The following is a 1,523-nucleotide window of genomic DNA, read 5'->3' as shown; positions in this document are numbered from 1 at the left end:
GCTGGATTGTGTTTGAAGAAAAAAGACATGAATAAACCCAAAAAACTGAGAAACCTTTTCTCTTTTTCCAGTAGTGACAGTCTCCTCATCAAAAATCCATTTTTCCTATAAAGGTATATACAGATCTCCTTACTCATAAATAGAGAAGTACGCTTTCTTCGTGTTGATGGTTTTATTTATTTAGATATGCATTTCTTCTTCTAGATCAAAGGTTTGATGAGCATCTGGACATGGGGAACCAAACAACTGTAAGCTATTTTGTTCTGTCAGGTGTTTCCAGTGAACCGCAGCTTCAGCCTTTTCTTTTTGTGGTGTTTCTACTTATATACCTACTAACTGTGGTGGGGAATGGGGCAATCGTGGCAGTGATAAAAGCTGATCCTCACCTTCACACCCCTATGTATTTTTTCCTATTCCATTTATCCTTCCTTGACATCTGCTACTCTTCAGTCACAGTCCCAATGATGCTGCAGAACTTTGTGAGAGACAAGAAAACCATTTCTCTCCATGGCTGCCTTGCCCAGATGAGCTTAATTCTTCTGGTGGCCTGTACAGAAATTTTCATGCTATCAGCAATGGCTTACGATCGATATGCTGCCATCTGTGACCCACTGCATTATGGGGGGATCATGACTAAGCAAATCTGTATAAGACTAGTGGCTGCTGCATGGCTAATTAGTGTATTATATGCAATGATAAACACTGCTCCTGTGTTACATTTACACTTCTGTGGGCCAAAGGAAGTGAACAACTTCAGTTGTGAACTTCCATCTCTACTAGAAGTGTCCTGCACAGCAATCATCACCAGTAAGATGACATTTCTCACTTCAGCTATGATTGTAGGTTTGACCTCATTCTCCATCACCTTGGTCTCTTACATCTGCATCATCTCCACCATCCTGAGGATACGCTCTGCCAAGGGTCGGAGTAAAGCCTTCTCTACCTGCAGCTCCCACCTCACTGTGGTTGTTCTGTATTATGGGGCTGCTTTGTTTAGATATCTGAGACCAAGTTCTGCCTCTTCAGTGGTTCTTGACAGACTCTTCTCCATTCAGTACAGTATCTTAACTCCCATGTTAAATCCAATCATCTATAGCCTGAGAAACAGGGAGGTAAAGGCAGCTCTGGGGAATTTACTGGGGAAAATGCAAGGCATTTGAAAGTATTTCAACTAGGGGCGCACTGACAGAGAGTTTTGGGGCCGATACCGATGGCCAATTTTTAATGAGTGATATTGGCCAACACTGATCTGATTGCTGACATGCAGGCCATCAGCATGGAGAGCAGCATCCGACTGGTAAGTTTGTTGGAGAGGAAGGGGCAGTGGGTGGGGGGGGGTCCAGACCAAGGCCCCCACAGTGAGGAAGGGAGTAGGATTGGTGCTGGGGCAGGAGTAGGCACTGCCCAAGATAGGCAGGCATGGGACAGAGCTGCAGGTCACCTGGGGGGCTGGGGGTGGGTGGGAATCCTGCCACTGCATGTACCCTGGGAGAGTATGGGGGGGGGTGACCCCAGATCTGAAC

The 1,523-nt window shown here is 45.8% G+C and overlaps 1 protein-coding gene across 1 annotated transcript; it reads left to right on the top strand.

The window, feature by feature from the left end:
* The first annotated feature begins 230 nt into the window (after nt 1–230).
* LOC106723112 (olfactory receptor 8S1-like) lies at nt 231–1,160 on the top strand. Its single transcript, XM_014526793.1, has one exon. It carries the CDS (start codon nt 231–233, stop codon nt 1,158–1,160), a length of 930 nt encoding a protein of 309 aa, XP_014382279.1.
* Nucleotides 1,161–1,523: the final 363 nt, after the last annotated feature.

Source organism: Alligator sinensis, unplaced genomic scaffold (assembly GCF_000455745.1).
Source record: "Alligator sinensis unplaced genomic scaffold, ASM45574v1 scaffold892_1, whole genome shotgun sequence".
In the NCBI taxonomy this organism is placed as follows: domain Eukaryota; kingdom Metazoa; phylum Chordata; order Crocodylia; family Alligatoridae; genus Alligator; species Alligator sinensis.
Note: the sequence above shows the minus strand (reverse complement) of the source record. Positions and strands in the feature narration are given on the sequence as shown.